Genomic DNA, 19,864 nt, shown 5'->3' with positions numbered 1-19,864 from the left:
GCAATACCTGTTTCACACCTGATTCCAGAATATCCAGGCTGGCATTTACAAATGTAAGAATTCAAGCCATCAACACAGGTGGCATTGTTTAGGCATGGATTAGATACACAATCATCCACATTGATTTCACAGACCTGCCCAGTAAAGCCCTCTGGACATTGACACCTTTGTGGAATAAAACATGTATTATAAATAATATCATCTGTAGAAGAATAAGTAAATATGCAGCCTGTACAAGGACTGTATAAAACTAGATTTTAAGCAATAACAATATTCTAGTTGACCTTTATCATATATCCAAAATAGATATATGCGGTATATAATAACAACTCCACATATTTTATTTATGAAGGGGTGGTATCTCCAGAAAGTAGCCTAGCTGCCTGTAAGCACAATAAGTAAGTCACTTCAATCTACAGTTTCATGCCATAGATTCTTTCAGATCACACTGTTATTTTAAGAAGTCTAAAAATATATAAATGAGTAACTTCTATGGTAAAGTGAGTCACTAGTGTAACAAAAGTGTACCTTTTAATAACATATTCTATCAATGGTTCTTCTAGCTTGCCTGCCAGTAAAGTAAATAAAGCATTTTTGTGAACAATACAGTGCTGAGACCTACCCATCCTACAGTTGACCTGTTTTTGAAAGGTGTACACATAAGAACATTTTAGCTCCCACAACCCATAAGATAGTAGGCCTATAAAAACAATTACATAGTATTTACATACAGAGAAAGAGCAAAGAAAAAAGGACTTAAAGTATTAAGAAAAAAGTATTTACCAGGCTGAAGGTGTGAACACAGACAGTGACAACTCCTAGCCTACTTCTAGTACTATCAAAAGATAAAGCAGATGAAAAAAACCCACGCCAAAAGCAAAATCCCTCAGACTCCGTTAACATGGACAAAGCTGGAACACTGTTGGTCAATTACAGGATCAAGCATCATCCAAGTTACTATACCCCTAACTACTTAATTACTTCATTGGCACCATGTATTTACAATTGTATAAGAACAAATGTTCATATGTTATTACTTAAATCATACAACGGCAATGTTTTCTATTATTGAAACTAAGCAATGAAAATTTGTAAGTTACTACTAACCCCCCTCCCTTCTTTCTTTCTGTATCCCCTAAACTCTTTATTCAATAAAAATATTAGTTACAGAAAAAAAGAAAAAAGTATTTGTCTTGCGTCATTAATTCTCACTACGTAACTACGTAACTTTTAACAGATATTTAAATATGTGTATCGGCACCTGAAGCTGTTGATGCCATCAGTACACGAAGCTCCATTCTTGCAAGGCCCACTAAGGCATTCATCAATGTCTTTCTCGCAGACTTTTCCAGTATAACCTGCTGGACACAAGCACTGGAAGCCAGCTTTCAGATCATCACACACCCCGTTGTTTAAACAAGGCCTGGACAAGCACTCATCGATTTCTATTTCACATCGTGGACCTGAAAAAAGAATTAGAAAAAACAAACAAATACTTTAGAACAAAATGCTAAGATCTAATTTAAAAAAAACTGTATGAAATAATATGCAATTGGATTCATTGTTTTTTTCCATTTTCCTAGAATTCCTATAACCCAGTGTTTACCCACTAGTCATAGGCTGACTATTATGTGATAGTTTGAAATTTTTTTACTCACATTTGTTCTCTTTTTCTCCAATCTGAATATACACCTTAGGGTTCTGATTCAGTTCAGTATTTTGACATATATTTTCTGGAGCCTTCAGTGTTTGGCTGTATCCTGATATAAATGGAGTTGGTACATCCCTGTTTTTTTTTAATGCTTTTTGTATGTGAAAAGTTATATGCATGTAAGTCTTCGTTCAATTATACGTTCATGAGATAGATATTATCCCACTGACTACACTGCACTTATGAACTAAAACTATACAGCTGATCTACATATTTCTCAATGTTTTGGACTTTTTAGTTTCAGGGATATCAAAGACAGTCAATAAGTGTATACCCCAGATATTACTCTAACTGGCCTTCAAGCTGGGTTTTCATGGGTATCTAAGAGAGGAAATAGGTATTCTCCTCAAAACTCACTTGACTGGCCTTTGGACAGGGCCCACCAACCCACTGCACTGGTTCCCATTATTAAAGCCACCCCCACAGTTTGGGAACCACTGCCCTAGAAAGTGAGAGTTGTTTCATACAAACTGGAAAAAATAGCACAAAATGTGACTTGCATTTGCAGGGAAACCAGGACCGTTCATGTAGTGATTAGGCCTATCTGTACTGCCCAGAAGCTCTCTGAGGCATAAAGGCCCTCTGCCCTGACACATATTGGGCAGATTTATGATCATTCAAGTCTTTCGCCTCGAGTAATCATAAAGGAAACCCTGTGTGAGTTAAGGAAACGATGCAGGGTTTCGGGATTTTTTCCCCCTGAAACTCCACGTGAGTTCCTTAACTCTCACTAGGTTACCTTTATTATTGCTCGAGCCAAAAGGCTCCATAGAAGGCTACCATACACTGCCCATAAGCAAAACCTCTTTGCACCTATTGAACAGCGTGCCTCTTACATGGCAGATACAACCCACATGTACATGATCCACTACAAGAGGCACAAAGATTTGCTCCTGAGAAAAGCAGATGCAAAAATATATGTTGCATGCACATCATTGTAAACGAGCCCTTAAATCTATAGAATTCTATAGAATGCAATAGTGTGTCAGGCTAGGTAATCCAGTTCAATGCTGCCACTCTTTTCTTTTTCTAAATAGTAATTTTACCTGATATATGCCTGCTGACTGATTTCTCCTTCTAAAATATTAATGTGCTTAATTCTGCTTATTCATATAAACATGTGCATCACCATTTCAAGGAATATTGACCAATTAAGAAAGTAGCTAATCCATTAAGCCAGTTATTGCATAATACATATTGACCAATGCAGGAAAATCAATTCAATTCAGGTGAAATACATGGTTTTCCAGTATTCATTGTCCATAATACGTGATGGGGTAATGTGCTCATTTTCCTAGTGTGCTGTACAGAGTATTGTACAATACCCTGTGAAATACAACTGTACTTCAGAAGAGAATTATAAGCCTAATAATGCTTAATCAAACATGTTTATTTTACAGACAGTAAAAAAAACCTAATGGTTCATTAGGGGCATGAACACTATTTGTGATAGTCAGGACATCAGAATTGACTGAGTTGGAACTGTCATGATTACCACTAGGAACAAATCATATTTTTAATGTACAGCCCCATTTCCAAAAAAGTTGGGACATGATATAAAATGTAAATAAAGAGAGATAATGAAAAACGGCAGGGGCAATGGCAAAGGAGGAGGACTAGGGGTAGGAGGGGCTCCTGCCTGGTGCCCCCTAATCGTTGCGCCTGATCTCACTCCCCTGACACGCCAAAGATCAGGGGCGTTCGGGGGAGGGGATTGGACGTGCAGTGGGGGATCCCTGTGGGGTGTGGGGGCCACGGCAGAGCCCCCTTTGGGGGCAGTAGTCCCAGAGGGCCCTGCAGAAGCCAGTCCAACCCTGCTGGTATTTTAAGTAAACAGAGGCCCAAACAGCCCACCACCAGTCCATTAAATAGTGACTGTCTAGGCATCTTACAATTTTATGTTAAGAAATCATATTGTTTAATTGTTGCAATATTTGCCCCCACGCATTGTTTCACCGAGTGGTGTACCCCTCCCCATCTTCTGAGATGCTCTTTTTTCAGAAAACAATACAATTTCTCAGTTTCAGCATCTGATATGATGTCTTTGTACAATTTGCAATTAAATATAGGGTTTAAATGATTTGCAATTCATCCCATTCTCTTGTTATTAACATTTTAAAAAGTATTGTAACTTTTTTGGAAACATGGTTGTACGATAATATTATTATTTCCCATGTTTATTTCAAAGTAAAGCATAAGCAGCGACAATAATTGGCCTAACTGTTGTATGCTGTATATGAATTGTGTTATGACAGTCATGGAACAGAAAGCAAGCAGACCACGAGACAGAGAATGAGTATTAAGGGCTACGCAGCACCTCTTTCTCTTATCCAGGAGAAGCCTGCAGGTTCACTGGCACTAAAGATTGGAAATGCCAAGGCATTGCTTCATTTTTCCAAAAGTTTCCACCTGCAGGCAACTTTGCATTGGAAAATCGAAGCGAGGCTTAAGCCTTTCCACCGCCAATTCCCTTTATTGCCGAAGGAAAGGTTTTTCAGGGAGATTAGTCGCCCGCGGTCGCAGAGAGTTCAATCTCCCTGTGGGAAGTTACCCTAAGAGGTATATAGTACATTCTACTAATAAACAGAGACATTCATGATATCAGTAACAATATATTGTGTGCTACTGCAGGAAAGATATGCCACACATATTGAATGCATTTTGGGAAGACAAAATTGTATATAAAATATACTTACCTAGAAACCCATTGGCACATCTGCAGTAAAATGCATTAATGCCATCAATGCAGATTGCCTCATTTAGGCAAGGATTGGAGCTGCATTCATTGATGTTCTCCTCACATAGCGTACCTTTGAAAGAAACATACCGTGTAAATTGGCAGGGTGTCACAAGTTGCTAGAAGGGCTTCAGTGTATGTTAACCTACAAGCAGGTTTATTCTGTGTCTAACTATTGAGCAGTTATATAAAAAATACGTCAACTTCATTGAATACTTTTTGTGAGCAAAATATTACATAATTAGATTTGCTTGCTCACTAAGTATTTGTATTCCAAGATGAGTAGTTTGTCTAGAGGAAGTCAAATGAGAAGGATTAGTTTGAAAGTATTGCATATTTCATTTTGCACCAGGATCTCAAGGTCAGTCAATAAAAGGTCAGTTCTATTTATCACTGCCTGACATGCTTGCTGCTAAGGAGCTGACTAGTGATTCAAACACAGTTTTTTTCTGCACATGCAGTCAAAGTATGTCAATACAGAATGTCATTTGAAGCCTCTTCTTCAGAATGTGTTATCTCATGTAAGCCCCAATCAACACTGGACATTGATGGTTCTCAGTACTACATTCTCTAATAAATTGCAATTTTAGCTTCATGTTCCAGACCCTTCTTTATGCGCAAGGCTTTCTAGCATGAGAATATGTTGACTTAAGTCTGGCATTGCGTAAACTGAGGCTGCTTGGTGGCTTTTTAAATAGACACAATGTTCAATTACTTCTTTAATATTTCCTGCCAGTTTAGGGTTCAGAATAATACGACTTTTTCGTAAATTGTCGCAACTTTTTTGTAGCCGTTACGACTTGCACGAATTGTCGCAACTTTTTCGTAGCCGTTACGATTTGCTCGTATATTGTCGCAACTTTTTCGTATTGAGCGCTCGTAAACGGCGGGCAAAACTTTCAGACTTTGTATGCTTTTGGAAGCCTCCCATAGGACTCAATGGCACTCTGCAGCTCCAACCTGGCCCAAGGAAAGTCACGATACTGAAGCTTGAATGAATCCGAAACTTTCGTACTCGGCGCGATGGCTCCGAAAAAGTCACAACAATTCGCGCAAGTCGTAACGCTACGAAAAAGTGGCGACAAATTACGAAAAAGTCATAACGGCTACGAAAAAGTTGCGACAATTTACGAAAAAAATCGCAAAATACCGATCATTACGGAAAAACCGCATTGGGCCGCTTTTCGGACGTTCGTGGATTAGTAAATGTGCCCCTATGTGTCTATCCCTTTGTTGTGTTATCTTTATAACATAAAAAGGAGAGATAATCCTGAAAATAATCATTGCATATTGTGACTTTTGTGACATATTCCGCAGCGCTGTACAATAAGTGGGTTTCATACATTGGTCATACAGAGTAACATATAAAGCAATCAATAAACGATACAAGAGGTGAAGAGATCCCTGCCCAAAAGAGCTTACAATCTACAAGGAGAAGGGGTTGAGACACAAGAGGGCCGATTCACTAAAGTGTGTTAAAAGGTGTGCTATTTATAGCAAGTGTCCAAATTCAACCTTAACCCGCACACCCTTAGCTCTCCAAAGTAATTACCGCTCGGTGCACAATGCCTAGGGGGATCGTCACCCCCTCCACAAATTCCAAGCAAACAAATAGCAGTGGCACTCAGGAGCTTCAAATGGGACTAGCCCTTAAAATTTATTTATTGCGGAAAAAACATGCAACGTTTCGAGGCAAAACTGCCCCTTGACAGAGGGGCAGTTTTGCCTCGAAACGTTGCATGTTTTTTCCGCAATAAATAAATTTTAAGGGCTAGTCCCATTTGAAGCTCCTGAGTGCCACTGCTATTTGTTTGCGTGCTATTTATAGCATGCATTCAAAATTTTATCGCGTCTAATTTTTCGCGTCTTAACACACGATTCACTAAAAGCATACTTGCGTTAATTTTGACGCAATGTTGCTTGCGTTATTTAAGTTGCGAAAACTATTTTCGTGCGGTACTTGACGGAACGCGCGCTTATCAACGCATCGCGCACAAATAGTCGCTGCGTGCGAAAAAAACGCACGCCATATTAGCCATACAGGGCATTACTTTCGTAAAACTACTTTTATGAAAATGACCATTTCCCTGCAAACTGGAGGATGCATCACTCTAGGGCCAACACATACTTGAATAAATAACACTGCAAAGTCCATATTTTATTGCCAAAAGCTCATGAACTGTACTTTTCTATAATTATCGCCTGCCTCAAGTAGGTGTTATTTTTCGCACAGACAAATGCGATATTTAAAATTAATGCATGCGGTAGCGCAAAATTTAATGCATGCGATATGCGACTTAACGCACGTGATAATACTTTAGCGAATTGCGTTTTTTGTCTGTGTCGATTTTAACGCTAAAAAGCATGCAATATGCGTTCTCGAACTTTAGTGAATCAACCCTAAGGTGTGGGAATGGGCATGACCAGAGTTGTGAGAGGTGTGGCACAGGGTATTGCTTTTAGCAGCACGCTGAGGTTATGTTAAACTAGATTAGGGTAAGCTTCTCTAAATAAATGCATTTTAGAGATCTCTTGAAGACAGAGAGATTGGGAGAAAGTCTGACAGTTTGTGGGAGCGAATTCCAGAGAAGGGGGGCAGCCCTGGCAAAGTCTTAAATGCATTTTTAAAAAAAAAAAAAACATTTTCCTGTGACAAAATCCCTTTAAGCAGACTTCATCAGGGATAATTCCGAACTAGGTATATCAAATATTGAATGCATATTTATGAATTTAAGATTTAATTATGCAATATAATACATTGTCGTGCCTTAACTTTTTAAAAAAAAACAAAAACCTTTACAGAAATTACTGTAAATGCAACACCCTTGTTATATTTGGTGGCGTTTTCCTCATAAAAGCACAGGGATTATTGTGATTACAGCCTTCCTCTAAAAAAAGACAAAATAATACTGTATATACAGTGCCTGAAACTTCCTCAAAGAAATCACACAGCATTTGGCCAAAATACCTGCACTTCTTCTAAGTACCCTCAATATAAAAGAAAGAGCTTTGTTCTCCACTACAGGAAAAGTCGTATTATGTGTGCAATGTTGATCTTAAATCCCTTTTGTTGTCGCCGTTTTTCTTTCCTTTTTTGCATATGTTGCTTTTATAGATAACATGTGGGTATAATAAAATCACAGCTCTACAGTTTATGATCCCTGTAGCAGCAAGCCTCTCTATATCACTTACTAACACTTCCATAGAAGCAGCAAAAAAAAAAATCCTTCTTACCTGAAAAACCAGACAGACACTGGCAGTCGAACTCCCCAACGCGATCAATGCAGATGCCATTGTTTCGACACGGTATTGAGCTGCATTCATTGATTTCATTTTCACATTTTGCTCCTAAAGTCATTTCAGATATATTATTAGTAAAATAAACAGAGGTTTAAACAAATTAAGAAGACAGACAGGAGGCCTATACTTAGTTCTGCCATTTTGGCAGCATTCTCTTTATCATAAGGGATAGTAATCTCTTTTTGTAAGGTTATATTTTATTAATTATAAATCTAAGTGTCCTATTACTTCTTGGGCAATTTCATCTTCAAATCCATTTTAAACGTTGGCACTTACATTTATAATGAGTAGCTGTGTTGCCACTTCATTTCTAATAATAGATGTAAATGGTGCCCAGGAAATTATGTCTAACTAGAGGGAAGTATTATTTAATTAGAACAACACTATAAATCTGTCAGCGATCATCTCCAGCGGCAGATTCCTCCTGGTGACATCACTAAAATATTGTTCCATCTGTCTGATTTTCAAATAAAAATGAATTACAAAGAAAAATGGCAAACAGCAATACTTAAATGCTGCACAATCAATTCTGAAAATGATCTCTCTCTCTTTTTTCTTTACTGAGTTTCATGAAAAAGATTCTGAAGGATATCTAAAGACATTGCGGTGGAAATGAATAATACATAGGAACATATTAGATGATGTATATATTTTCTAGCACTATGGGTACTATATAGGAAAGTCTGAGAAGTGTGGCTATTCTTTGGATTTTCAGTTTAAGGTTGGAAATGCATTTCAACTTATTTTTTACCAGAGGCAGAAATGCACTGTCACATAAAAAGCCCATTGTATAAACAGGGGCTCCATTCATTCTAGCTAATGAATCCAGTGCATTCTCACCATAGTATGTACACAGAAAATGCTGTGCTCTATGAATACTGTAAAAATATCTTAAATGTATTCAGTTAAAGGAGAACTAAAACCTGAAAATAAACCTGGCTAGAAATGATATATCTTGTATACAGAACTTACTGCACCAGCCTAAAGGTTCAGCTTCTCTATAATAGTAATGATCCAGGCCTTCAGAGTTGTCACAGGAGTTCCCCATTTTGGATTTTCATAGAAGCTTTAGCGACATTCACATGCTCATTGCGCTCTGGGCAGTTGTTGAGAAGCTAAGCTTAGGGGTTGCCGCTAATCATGCAAAAAATGAAGTTGGCCTGTCATATAAGTTGATGGTACAGGGCTGATTATTGAATTCTGATGCTAGCTGCACTGGTTTCAGAGCTGCCATGCACTAATAATCTGTATTATTTACTAATCAGCTTTGTATTGTGACATTTATATTTAATTATACTGTATATTGTGAATCACTCCCTAAGCTCAGTAAGTGACAGCAGCACAGAGCACGAGCAGTGAATCAGCAGAAAGAAAATGGGGAGCTACTGGGGCATCTTTGGAGGCACCGAACTTCCTTGCTAAAGGGCTGTGGTTGCCTTGGGTTGGCACAGGAGCCAAAAACATAATGTACAGCACTACGTTTTCTAGTTATGTTTTATTTATACTTTAAGACCATTACTTTACCTGTGTAGCCTTTAATGCAAGAGCAAATATATCCGCTTCCAATCTGTGTGCAAGTTCCACTATTCTGGCATGGGTTTAATAAGCACTCATTGAAGACCTGTCAACCGTAAAAAGAGATCATTACTCAACAATAATACATTTTATCACCAATAATCACAGTCTGGAACAAAAAGAATATAGATAAATTATAAAGATAATAGACACTGTTAAGGGAAATAGCAGGGACAACACTATTGCTGGATGATTGTTCTAGCAGGAAAGTCACCCACAATAGCTATAAGATGGACTATATAAATTGAATGCCAAAGTATATTGCCATATAAATAATCCATAACTAATGGGGAGTGCACATCTCTTTTACAAAACTTCTAATGTCTCTCTTCTCTGAGTTATCCATATGGGCACAAGAAATAGCAGACATATCACTTCTTTTAAGTACAGATGAAATCTTTAACTCTCAGTTTTGGAATGAAAGAAGAGTAGTACCTTACTGCAACGAATAAAAGATAAAACTTTCCTTTCCATTCTTTTATAGACACTTTGCCAGCTAAATTATTACTTCTCAGACATATGTTATTGTTAAATTCTGACCTGCCTGTAGCTACTGTGAATTGAACTTGCCCATATTTGGGTTAAGCTCTTCTGCAAAATGCTGTCAGTTTGGCACGAAGGGTCGTTTTAAATCACATTCTGAAGACACTAATGCAAGTGAAATCTGGAGCAAATTATGACGAACATAACCTTTTGTCATAGCTTTAAACCCATAGTTACTAAAATAAGTGTGTTCCCAGGTGTAAAATCTATATCAGGTTTTTAGCTTCATATGAAATGTTTTATCATTTAAACTGCAATTTTAAAGGGAAAATACAAGGGCAAAATATCATATTCGCTTATTCTACATGATTAGAAAATGTTTTGATTTTTTTAAATCTTTAAGGCTTTCTGATCCAGACATGTAGCTAAATCCAATATCTAAAATTGCAATTGAAACAACAGTTCAGGTGAAGCTTTGCTTAGATAAAGGCCTTATTTACAATGCACCATGCAGTAGGCAAAGTGGAAAAAAGGTTGCAATCGGCCCCCTGACACTGCACTCTGCGCTGAGAGATCAATTTTTGATCTAATGCTCAGTGCAGAGAGCAGCATCCCAGTGGCGCACATGCTCTAAAATGAGCAATAAGGGACGTACTATTGCACTTGAGCCCCCAGGGTTCATAAATGACCCCTAAAATATGTCTACAGGCACCAGAACTGCTTAATAGAAATTATTTTTAAATTCAAATTCAATATATAAATAATTGATATGACAAATTCAAATAAATAATCTTTTTTGGTATAAGTAAATACATTTAGTGAGTCTTTATAGGGTTCTATAATTAACCACATTCCTAAATAGAAAACTAGGACAAATCTGATCATACACCTGATGCACCATGATCACAACAAGTTACAAATAGACATGCTATTGATCTATCTGAATGCCACCACCACCCCCCCCCCCATGTTTTGGTAAGCCCTGCCTCTCTTTGTGTCCAAGAATCAGGACTGTCCCACCAACCAACAGGGTCAAGGAACAGGATTTGGAAGGTCCTAGTGCAAGTCCAAGTCCTAGTTTAAGCCCACTTCTCCTCAGTCTAAGCCCCCCTGCCACTCCCAGGCCCATAGGCTTCTTGGCTTCAACAGTGATAGCTTCATCTTAATTTTAACATTGACCAATTATATCAAGCACTGCAGCAAAAACCTATTACTCTGAGCATATGATTTTATATTTATAGTGATTATTCCTTTTATTTCAGCCCCTCTCCTATTCATATTCCAGTCTCCCATTCAGGGTGTTAGGGTGAATAGGACCCTTGTTATCAGATAACTGCTATAAATAAAAAAAGATCATTTAAAGGTGAACAACCCCTTTAAGTTGATATTATCTGTGTAAATCATATAAAATATAGAAAGATGCCTCTTCTATTCAAAGCAAAATCCTGAAATTGTTCTATATGGCTCAAGAAGTGAAACAATTGTAGTAATGAAGGCCTCCAATATGTATGCCTATTTGCTTTTACAAAGATTTTACTGTAAATAGTTGTTTACTGATTAATTTGCAGGTATGAGATCCTTTTTTCGGAAAACTCATTTATCCAGAAAGCTCAGGGTTACAAGAAGGCCATCTTCCATAGAGTTTTAAGCATATATATATAATTTATATAAATGAGTTCTTTTTTTCTGTAATAGTAAAACCGTAACTTGTACTTGATGGCCACTAAGCTACATAAATCCATATTGGTGGCTAAACAATGCTACTGGGTTTATTGAATTGATTTTTTTGTAGAGATAATAAAGAAAGAAAGATCCCTTATGTGGAAAGTCCTGTAATTTAGAACTGTGATCAGGTGTCCAGATAAAAGATGCCATATTAACGATTTAATCAAATATAGTAGTTTTTTAACTAATAAAACAGAATTGAATGTTATATCTAGCAACATGTTTTTCCTGCTTTATGTTGTTATTGTTGTTAATTCTAATACAGTGCAGGGTTATATTTTATTAGCTCCTACATTTCTTAAGTTATGTGGGTGCCTGTCTTTCTCTTTTCAGGGTTATTCTTATACTTTGTATATACTTTATTCTCAGCTGAATTTGCCGTGCATGCAGCAAAGAGCAAACTATACATGGTGCCAATCCTGAGATGCAGATGATTTGATGAGAATCAAGGTATGAATTGGCAGCAAATGATCCTTGGATTGATTAGCACACTATGAAATGCAATGACTTACACAGCTTCTAAATCAATCCAATCTACCAGGAAGCCCCATTGAATTTTAATATGAGTAGACCCCTCAATCACATCTCTGTCTGAATAGAGACTGTGGAATTATCATTACATCTTTTAAAAGGAACATATACTCTATTAGTATTTCCATTTTATTTCCCGTAATGGGAGGTACTACCATAATTTATTACTCTATTATGTAAACGTTTCTAATAGTTAGCACCATTTATATGTACATATAACAGTCTTTTATTGTATGCTTTTTATGAAATAAAAGATATACATAGGTTACGATTAGGTAGACTAAAAGGAACTAAAAGGCACTCTGCTATTGGTATTAGAAGACTTCTTTAAATACTATTGGGGCTATGTTATAAAAGGTGCCCAGTTTGCTACAGGTCTAAAGTCACCTATAACAACCAATCAGCAGGAAGCAGTAACTGGTTACCAAACATCTAATATGTTGCTACGGGTCAGTGCTGTCCATCCATGCTGCCTGCCCTACGCTGCCTGTGTACCATACTCTGTCTGCCCTATGCTACCTGTGTGTGCCATACTCTGTCTGCTCTGTGTTTCCTGTGTGTGCCATACTCTGCCTGCCTTATGCTGCCTGTGGGAGGTAAACCTGACAGGGGTTTGTTCTGAGAGTTTGTTAGCACTTGGAAATCGTCATTATATGGTCCCTATTGTGTGTAATTATATATTGACTTGAAGGTATGTCTTAATATGACATTATACACTTCTTTACATATGAATGAAGCTTGGTATCCCTACAGTGAGCACCAGCCATTAGGGTTTTTGCTGTGCTACCATGATTAATGTGGGTGTGGTCTAAGAAGTTCTTGTGATAACATGGGTGTGGTTTGAAGTAAGTGTGGTTTAAAAAGGGGGAGTGGTCAAAACTAGCTTTCATTATTGGCCCCCCACCATGTAGGCCAGAAAAATTCCGGCCCTCGGTACCACAGAATTTGGGACAGCACTGCTTATGGGTTAATGGAACTGGGCAAAAGTTGTGCTTATTATTATATATGGGGAGGTTCTCAGATGACTCCAAAAATACACGTAACATTGAACATGATCCCAACTTTGAGCACACCTAAAAAATATGTTGAACATGAACCCATTTCACTGCCACTTTGTACAGTCACATAAGTTATTTGGTTAAAATGGTGAACTATGCAGTGGGCATCTACCATTGATTTCCCTGGGGAAACACTGAGCTTCTCTCTGTAATCCTGGTAGTAGTTAGTGATGATTGAATCCCTTTGTTGGAAAATTCGCAAAACTGCGGAAAAATTCATGAAACAGCAAAAAATATGCACAACTTTTTTTGCAGTTTATTACTTTTGTGATGCAACCATAGGGTTGATTCACTAAAGTGCGATAAAGCTTATTGCATGCTTTTTTGCGTTAAAATTGATGCAAAAAATGCACGATTCGCTAAAGTATTATCGCATGCGTTGTCGCATATCGCATACTTTAAATAGTGCGCAACCAAATGCGTTAATTTTAACGCATTGTGTTAATTAGTGTGCAGTAATAATACTAACGCATGATTCACAAACACTTAGACGCACTAAATATCGCATTAGTCTATGCAAAAATTAACACCTACTTGGGGCAGGTGGTAATTATAGAAAAGTACAGTTCATGAGCTTTTGCCAACACAATATGGACCTTGCAGTTTGATTTTTTCAAGTATGTGTTGGCCCTTGAGTGATGCAGCCTCCAGTTTGCAGGGAAATGGTGTGTATGGCTAATATGGCGTGCGAGCGACAAGTAGCGCACTGCGTTAATTAGCGCACGTTGCATTGAATACCGCACAAAAATAAACTTCGCGACTTAACGCAAACAGCATCGTGTCTAAATTAACACAAATATACTTTTAGTGAATTGTGCGTTATGATGCGAAAAATAAGACGCAATAAAATTTTTAACGCATGCTATAAATAGCGCTCGTTTTATCGCACTTTAGTGAATCAACCCTCATGTCTTTTTTAATGCAACTGCACTTTTTTTTTGATGCGACTGCAAATTTTCGGCGTGAATTTTCGTTGTGAAATTTAACCAAAGGTCTGCAAAACAATTTGCCAACGGTGAAATGCAGAATTTTAATGCAAATCCGTGCCTGCCACAAAAAAATCGCCCATCATTAGTAGTAGTTTGCATGAATGATAACAGTTTACATTTAGAAGCACTGTAATGCTTTGACCTACTTTGGAACACAGTGGTGATTCCCAGATGCTTGCAAACTGTGAAATCCCAGCCCTTTTTTAACTTATGTAGCTATGATCCTTCGGTAAAGCAAGTTGAATACATTAGATAAGGTAACCAAGCTGCTTATGTGGCCCTAATCTGTACTGCAGGATGTTTGCAGCCTATTAGCATGGTTACTTTACTATGATTTTGCAATATGCTTTCTTTAAAAAAAAAAAAAAAAAAGTTTTATAGAATATATTAAATTGGAATAGCTCTATATTTATTCCACTATGTCTTAAAGCTTTATATGCCAGTGTAACTCTTTAGAATTATTATCAAAAATAAAATTCTTTTTATCTGTTGGGAAAATGACAGCAAACCCTTGGTTATTGAGGGCAAGCAATCTCATTAAAAAGAGATGAGAAAGTGATTTCTCACTTAGACAAGCCCAGCACCGGCCTATTGCTGCTGCCGAGTGGGATTATTAAGTAACCCTCAACCAAATTTACTGTAATATGAAATAACAATCCTCAGTAACATCTAATATTTATAAATGTTGAATAATTCTGACATTTAATGATAAAGCTTGTAGGTATTCTTATTCTCATTACATAAAATGTATTGCTAGATTTATGTTAACTTTTGCCACCTTCTTCTAGCTGTATCAGACATACCTGTATCCTGTAAACATTTCATTTAAATTGGACAGAGGTGCTTTTGAGAATAAGGTCTTATTAAAATGGTTGGGCTGTAAGCAGTCAATATCAGTACTCTGGAGGTTAAGCAGAAATTGCACATAGAATATCCAAATTAGTAACTCAACCAGTCAGTCTCTTGCTTAATTATTTGCCCTGTACCTTTAAACTTAAGTGTTGATTGGTTGCTATGATATATTGAACCACAGCAAACTTGGTCCGTATTTGACAAAATATGACTCTTAATTTCAGCTCTGAAACACTGTTTGCATCTTGTTTTATTTGGGATTGTGATAAAAGTCAAAAGTGAAATAATATTATTATAGTGTATTATATTATTATTATTATCATTTTCACCTTGTAAGAGTGAAGATGATCTGCTATTTCTGGATTTTCTTGGTGTTGTTTTACATACCTCCCAACATTTTAAAATGAAAAATTGGGACACAGTTTGGACCAGACACTCCAATCTAAATCAGAACCAGGGGTGTATGATAACAAACTTCTATAACGTTCTCAATTTTTACTGTGAGTTAGTAAGTTTTGGGAGTCACCCCTCTTTGGATGCATGCACAAGCAGTGAGAAAAACATAGGTTTTCTTAAAGAGCAGAATATGTTTATATTAGTTACAAAATAATGTATTTCCTTCAACAGTGACAACGCAAACAATAATTATTATGTGACATAGGAATCCATACATAGGCCAACTGGTATGCCCATAACCAAGCACTAACACCTTTTCATTGTACCAAACGGAACAGCAGATAGTGAAAGAAGCCATAGATACAGGTAGATCCCTTCTTTACTTCCTTTTCGTCTGACCAATGAAAATTTTCCATCAGTACCAATTATCTCAGGATTATTTTTCTGAATTTACCCTGACTTACCATTCATGGACAGTTGACCAGGCACTATGGTCAAAATTGATATGACTAGCTTACTGCAATTGTTTAAAAACCTTTTCTGTACTTGTTTGTTTTGTTGTAAAACACTACTTCATATGCCTGTTAGAACATGCTCTAAGGCTAAGCTCAATTTTTTTTAAATACATTTCAAACTCAGTAACTGCTTGCTGTTTGGTAATAAAATACAAATTAAACCATTTGTCACTTTAAAATGGCAGCCTATACCATTCTTGCATTACAGTACTATACTCTAATGCTTTAGGGGTAAAAGGTTTAAATGGACAGAATAATTCTCCAATCTACTGCAACAGAAACAGCAACAATTATTTTTACAAGCTAAGATTTACTAAGCTGTGTTCAATTATGATATGAGTGCTTTTACATACATATATGCAAATCTTATTACATAGACCAGTGTTTTTCAACCTTTTTTGGGCAAAGGCACACTTGTTTCATGAAAAAAATCACGAGGCACACCACCATTAGAAAATGTTAAAAAATTTAACTCTGTGCCCAGCAGCAGTGCCCCCCTAGTACACTGGTGCCAAGAGCAGTGCCCCCCTAGTACACTGGTGCCCAGCAGCAGTGCCCCCCTAGTACATTGGTGCCAAGAGCAGTGCCCCCCTAGTACATTGGTGCCAAGAGCAGTGCCCCCCTAGTACATTGGTGCCCAGCAGCAGTGCCCCCCTAGTACATTGGTGCCAAGAGCAGTGCCCCCCTAGTACACTGGTGCCCAGCAGCAGTGCCCCCCTAGTACATTGGTGCCAAGAGCAGTGCCCCCCTAGTACATTGGTGCCCAGCAGCAGTGCCTCCCTAGTACATTGGTGCCAAGAGCAGTGCCCCCCTAGTACATTGGTGCCCAGCAGCAGTGCCCCCCTAGTACATTGGTGCCCAGCAGCAGTGCCCCCCAGTACATTGGTGCCAAGAGCCAGCCCCCCTAGTACATTGGTGCCCAGCAGCAGTGCCCCCATAAGTCAGTGTGCCCCGTGGCCCCCCCTAATACATTGGTGCCCAGCAGCATTTTACTCTTCGGCGGCTTCAGCAGCATCTTCCCCTCACGCGCGCCGCCTCTGCACTTCTGCACTAGTGTGCCGCGGAACAGCGGTTGAAAAACGCTGACATAGACTAACAAACAAGCACATACTAGTCACGACAAACAGCATGCTGAATTTTTTGAAAAAGGGACAAACGTTAGGTTAAAGAAACACAATAATAAACTATTTATAGTTAAACAACTACAAGAAAGAAGTAAATACAGGTGACTTTTAACATATATTACAAATTGGGTGCATGTTTGTAAAAATGACTGTTCCCCTTTTATACTAAATGAAGAAATGGTAGTATTTACTAATACATACTCGGGTTTGATTTCGTTTTTACAATGTACACGTTTTTTATGTTAAAACTTGCAAAATTTGAATTATGGTTCAAACACACGAATGTCTGACATTTATTAGGTTTAAAAAAAACCAAAAAACTGTAAGTTTGCAAGTTGGAAGTTGTCCTAGGGAAAGTTAAGACATATTTTCGATTCCAGATTTTTGAGTTTTTTGAGCTTTATTGGAGTTTATACATTCACAAATTCAAGTTACTTAAGTTTTTTTTGTTTGAGCAAGTTATAGTAATAAATAAGCAAACATTTGAGTTTTTTCTGATTAGAAAAACATTCTCAAATTCAGTGCTGTCCAACTGGCGGCCCGCGGGCCGCATGCGGCCCGCGACCCCCCTCTGTGTGGCCCCCCACCTGTCTGGCTGCTTTGATGGCTTACTCTTGTGTAAACTTTAAATGGTATCAGTACTGTGATTAACTGCCCCCCCTGCATGGTTCTCACCTCAGATTCAGGCTGTAAACCCCCTGTATTGTTTAAATATGTAATCCCCTGTGTTGTTCACACCTTTTAATCTCTGCATTGTTCAACCCCTGCAGTGTTCACACCTCAGGCTCAGGCTGTAATCACTCCCATTGTTCCCCTGTTCACACCTCAGGAGCAGTAGAAACCCACAAATACACCCTGCACACTACAAAAAGAACATATACTGAGGTGGTACTGCAATTAAAACGTTTTTTAATATATAGTTATTGTGCAGACTGTTGGAGCAGTGCCAGCATTGTGTCACAGTAGGCTGCCTGTGTGTGCCATCATAGGGCAAGCAGAGTATGGCACACACAGGCAGGGTAGGGAAGGCAGAGTATGGCACACACAGGCAGAGTATGGCACACACAGGCCAAGTATGGCACAAACCAGTCAAGAATGGCAAACACAGTGAAAGTATGGCACATGCAGGCAGGGTAGGGAAGGCAGAGTATGGCACACACAGGCAGGGTAGGGCAGGCAGAGTATGGCACACACAGGCCAAGTATGGCACAAACCAGCCAAGTATGGCACACAGGCAGGGTAGGGAAGGCAGAGTATAGCACACACAGGCAGGGTAGGGAAGGCAGAGTATGGCACACACAGGCAGGGTAGGGAAGGCAGAGTATGGCACACACAGGCAGGGTAGGGCAGGCAGAGTATGGCAGGTTTTTGCTGTACTACAACCATTAATATGGGTATGGTCATGTGATAACATGGGTGTGGTTTCAAGTGGGTGCAGTTTCAAAAAGGGAGTGGTCAAAACTGGCTTCCATTATCGGCCCTCCACCACGTAGGTCGGAAAAATTCCGGCCCTCGGTACAACAGAAGTTGGACAGCACTGCTCAAATTCATAAACTTGAACTTTGATAAATAAGCCTATAAGATATGTCTTGAAGTTGTTTTTGTTTGGATGATCTGTCTGCAACTCCCTTCATAAAATAAACTCCTTGGTAGCAAATATGTAATGTAAGCAGATGATATTAAATAGCAAGAATTCTTTACAAAGCAGTTGAAGGCTATTATTCCATTGTATTTAGCAGCACTTATTGAAAACAAGCCTGAAATTTCAACCCTTTTTAACCAGAGACTGAGGTACAATTGTTCTGGCTACATTAAGGTTTTACATTAGTGGCTGAGCGATGTCATAATATATTCAATATCCTTGCTTTATCTAACTTCCTTGCTAGTACATTAGAGCAAGCATTATTAAACAAATCGTATCCTTGCCTGACTGCTGACTTTGTATTTGCTGTTGACATTTTCTGGAGAAATGGGAATCATTACACTTTCCTCTGCTGCTGAGAAGCTGGAGCCAAAACCTACAAAATAACATTATGGGAAACAGGTTATCAATCTTGTGACTGCAATAACGTTTAAGAACAGTTTTGTGGATTCTAACTTTTTAACAGCAATGGAAACAAGGGCATAGTCTTTATTGAGACACAATTGCAAGTTATTTTTCGGCAGGTATTAGTCTTAAAATCATGCCAATTTAGGCAGGTATTAGACAAACTGTCAAAAAGCCTATTATTAAAAAGTGATGTTTGCAAGACATGTCTCCTAAATGAAAATAATATTGTCTGTACAGATAATGTACAGACAGAGGAGAACCTTCTGTGTGTATATATCTATACATAGACCTGGGTTAAGTACAAAGTAGACAACAATAGCAACAGCACAATCTATATTTTCAATTGCAAAGGGCACCTCTTATCCATTATACATATCATAGTATCCATATTAACACATTCTGGGAAAACAGTACAGATATATTAACAAACAAGAGTCAATGATTACATACATTTATGCAGACAAAGAGACCTCTGCACTCACCGATTATCAATATGCTATGGTCATAAAGGTATTTTGTGCATTAAGCTACTAAGAAATGCACTTCCTTTTAAACTACATAGGCATTATTTGTCCTTATATTGTAATATATTCAGTCTGACCAACTACTTCATAGTCACCCCCAGTCTGGCCAGTCTTACACTCACTTTCATCTCATTTATTAATGATTTTTATGGTGCACTTTTTATTTCTAAATTACACTGTTTACATAGCAAATACTGTACTCTACCATTTATTCTTAAAGTTGTAATAATGGTGTGTAGGCAGCTCTCTCAGTGCATTGTGCCTGGGTCTGAGCTCTAAGAAAGAACCAGCGCT

General features: G+C 38.0%; 1 protein-coding gene across 1 annotated transcript in view; it reads right to left on the bottom strand.

Annotated features, from left to right (window-relative positions):
- Window positions 1–19,864, bottom strand: part of svep1 (sushi, von Willebrand factor type A, EGF and pentraxin domain containing 1) — a 170,136-nt gene that overhangs the window by 62,152 nt on the left and 88,120 nt on the right. The window contains exons 20-25 of the mRNA XM_012953387.3: window positions 18,923–19,014; window positions 9,273–9,369; window positions 7,683–7,796; window positions 4,408–4,521; window positions 1,262–1,463; window positions 8–165 (exon numbers count right to left, since the gene is read on the bottom strand). Of these exons, the coding sequence (XP_012808841.2) occupies window positions 8–165; window positions 1,262–1,463; window positions 4,408–4,521; window positions 7,683–7,796; window positions 9,273–9,369; window positions 18,923–19,014 (777 nt within the window). The remainder of the gene's footprint in view (window positions 1–7; window positions 166–1,261; window positions 1,464–4,407; window positions 4,522–7,682; window positions 7,797–9,272; window positions 9,370–18,922; window positions 19,015–19,864) is intronic.

Source organism: Xenopus tropicalis, chromosome 1, assembly GCF_000004195.4.
Source record: "Xenopus tropicalis strain Nigerian chromosome 1, UCB_Xtro_10.0, whole genome shotgun sequence".
Taxonomy (NCBI): domain Eukaryota; kingdom Metazoa; phylum Chordata; class Amphibia; order Anura; family Pipidae; genus Xenopus; species Xenopus tropicalis.
The sequence above is the reverse complement of the archived record's forward strand: the minus strand, read 5'-3'. Positions and strand labels throughout refer to the sequence as shown.